Source organism: Etheostoma spectabile, chromosome 9 (assembly GCF_008692095.1).
Source record: "Etheostoma spectabile isolate EspeVRDwgs_2016 chromosome 9, UIUC_Espe_1.0, whole genome shotgun sequence".
Classification (NCBI taxonomy): domain Eukaryota; kingdom Metazoa; phylum Chordata; class Actinopteri; order Perciformes; family Percidae; genus Etheostoma; species Etheostoma spectabile.
The window spans coordinates 434,453-437,296 of record NC_045741.1 but is presented as its reverse complement, the minus strand read 5'-3'; the positions used below and the strand labels follow the sequence as shown (position 1 = coordinate 437,296).

General features: G+C 39.8%; 1 protein-coding gene across 1 annotated transcript in view; it reads right to left on the bottom strand.

Moving 5' to 3' along the window:
• Positions 1-2,844, bottom strand: part of slc1a7b (solute carrier family 1 member 7b) — a 158,318-nt gene that overhangs the window by 6,673 nt on the left and 148,801 nt on the right. The window contains exons 4-6 of the mRNA XM_032525499.1: positions 2,754-2,796; positions 2,426-2,657; positions 2,236-2,335 (exon numbers count right to left, since the gene is read on the bottom strand). Coding sequence (XP_032381390.1) covers positions 2,236-2,335; positions 2,426-2,657; positions 2,754-2,796 — 375 coding nt within the window. The remainder of the gene's footprint in view (positions 1-2,235; positions 2,336-2,425; positions 2,658-2,753; positions 2,797-2,844) is intronic.

Genomic DNA, 2,844 nt, shown 5'->3' with positions numbered 1-2,844 from the left:
GTACTCCTCCACCATGTCCACGTCAATTCCCAGAATGCAAAGGGGCTGCGGAGCCATTCCCTTCCTCCTGAAGTTGATCACCATCTCTCTGGTCTTATCCACGTTCAGCAGCAGGTGATTCTTACCAGACCACTCCACAAACTCATCCACCAGTGCCCTGTACTCTCCCTCCTGTCCATTCCTTATACACCCAACAACTGCAGAGTCATGAGAAAACTTGTTCTGGGACACAGCTGTCACTTGTAGAGCAACATTGTGAAGTCTGAGTTATTTTTCATTGTAACATGTGTCATGTTGCAAAGCTAACAGGTAATAGCACGCAATAAAAAAAACTTTGGACGTGCCACATACACTTTAACATGTCATTTTTTTCCAAGATAATTTTTGGGGAATTATTTTAGGCCTCTATTGACAAGACAGCTGAAGAAGTGAAAGGGGAGAGAGAGGGGGAATGACATGCAGCATAGGGCCGCAGGTCGGAGTGAAACCCTGGCCCGCTGCGTTGAGGAGTAAACCTCTATATATGGGCACCCGCTCTATCAACTGAGCTATCTGGGTGCCCCTAAACTGTCATTTTTAGACAGAGACTGGTAAAAAAAAGAATACTGAAAATGTCCATATATAAGCTATTGTAAGTGTATTAGTAAATTTGTGTTATGTAAATAATCCTGTTAACACAGGTTTAAAAAAGATTTTGAAAACATAAGTTTTGTATGGCCTTATTTAATTGATATCTGACATCTTGTTTACATTAACTAGTGTTAACAACAAAAGAAAAATTTAAAAAAAACATATACTGCACTTAATCGAGTGATCACCTGAGGCAGGCTCCAAAAAGAAGTCAATCTCCAGCATGTTAAAATGCCCGTCACAGCTGAATTAATTATTTACAGCCTGGTAAAAAAAATACCAGCAAAGGTCTATGGGCTGAAATATGTGCCAACAGAAACTGCATTTGGATCATTAGGGCCAAAGCTTTGACAGTGGCGAAGGCCCTATTGAAACTGAAGGAATAATTAGGGCTTGAGCTGGGATACGGTAATGACAATTTGACATATATGTACGATCTAACAATCTTCTGTTTTGCTTGCAGATGAAACGAAACGTTTCAAACGAAATAAAACAGCTATAACATTAACAACAGTTAAAGAAAAGATTGTTAGAGTGTATATATATATGTTAAATTGTCATTACCATATTTGTCCCAACTGAATCCATGGTAGTCATGTGGCTCATGCCAGTCTCTGGGTCAAGGCAAGGCATGCACTTCTGCCTCGGTTCATGGTGGGTACTGTTATGTGCTCCAAAACGTAGGGGCTGATTGGCCGAAGAGGAGTCGTGTTTATCTGCGCCATTGAACTCTATCAATCTACGCTCGATGGTTCTTCCTTCATCCTTCAAGTACCTGGATGTCTGTCACAGTAACTTGAAATTGAATTGTGAGAACTGAATTTGAATTGTAAGAATTAAGATATATAGAGAGCTGAATTTTCAGTGAGGATCAAATTTTATTGGACTTCAGTTACAAATGAATAAATTCGATTTCAAATTATACTATACAGATTAAGTTTTTGAATGCAATGTTTCAAATTAAACAATTGAATGAATTATGTGATTTAAATTCAGTTTTTGAATGCAATTATTGAAGTTCAATACAAATACATATATAAATTATTCTGACTCAGTTTTTGGTGGCACATATTTCAGCCCATAAAGTTCCCCCTTAATGAAAACTGTGGGGGATTCGGTAGGGCGGTTTGCACAATTAAGGGTGTCCTGCTTTGAGTGACAGGTGGGCTGCTTGCAAAAGAGGCGAGCATTGACTGTACGAAGTCAGACACTGCCAAGATGGCAATTGCTGGAGCCACTGGGAGCCACCCACTTTGAGCTTCATTTTGGCTCTGCAGGAATCTGTGTCTTACTACATCACTAAATCCATATTTTGTACAGTTGATGGTTTATAGTTTCAGTTGAGATTTTGGTGTCGGGCAATTTAGCTAGTTGGCGCTGCTGAGGCAACTGGTAGTTAATAGGGTTTAGAAAAGGGGAAGAAGAGAAAAATGTAATGGCTTGACTGATCTATGTTCAAACTTTAATAAAGTTATGAGGAAATCCTAAAATGTGTGGACTTATTTATGCCTTCACACACCCTCCTGCTGCATGTGCATCCTTTATGTTTGTAAAAGGGAAACCTGTCTATAGCTTCCTAAAGTAAAACGTTTAATGAATACTTACCATATAACGATGGCAACTATTCTTAGGACGGCCTCATTCAGGCTCTGGCAGAAGTTCACCAAGGCGCTTCCATTTGGCCCCATCCTTCCCAACATAATACCTGTGAATATATACAGCACAAATTTGACTTGCAATGATTAATTCTACATAAGAGCATAACAGAATTCAGAGACAAATTATGCCATTTTACCCATGGTGGCTGAAAATATAACAATTCCAAGCACATTCATTCCATCACTTGTTCCTTCCCGAATTCTTATGAGCACATCAGGGGGTGGAGTCAGGTCAAGGGCGAAGTTCTGGATGTCAGTTCCATTATCGTCTTGAATACCGTAGATGAGTGCTCGCCGCGTGGTAGGTTCTGATTTGGCTTGACTCACTGTTGGCTTGGCTTTCAAAATGTACTCACTACTTGTCCGATACTGTTGACAAGGAATAGAAACAGAAGCAGAAAAAGACTTCTAAAAAAGCTACGCCTTTGTGTTTGAAAGGGATGTGTGTGATATTGAATGTCTCACCTGCTGAAATGTGGCCTGGACCAGATTAGATGGGAACATGTTTCTACAAGGCAAGGATAGACTTAGACTTAGACTTAGACTTCTCTTTATT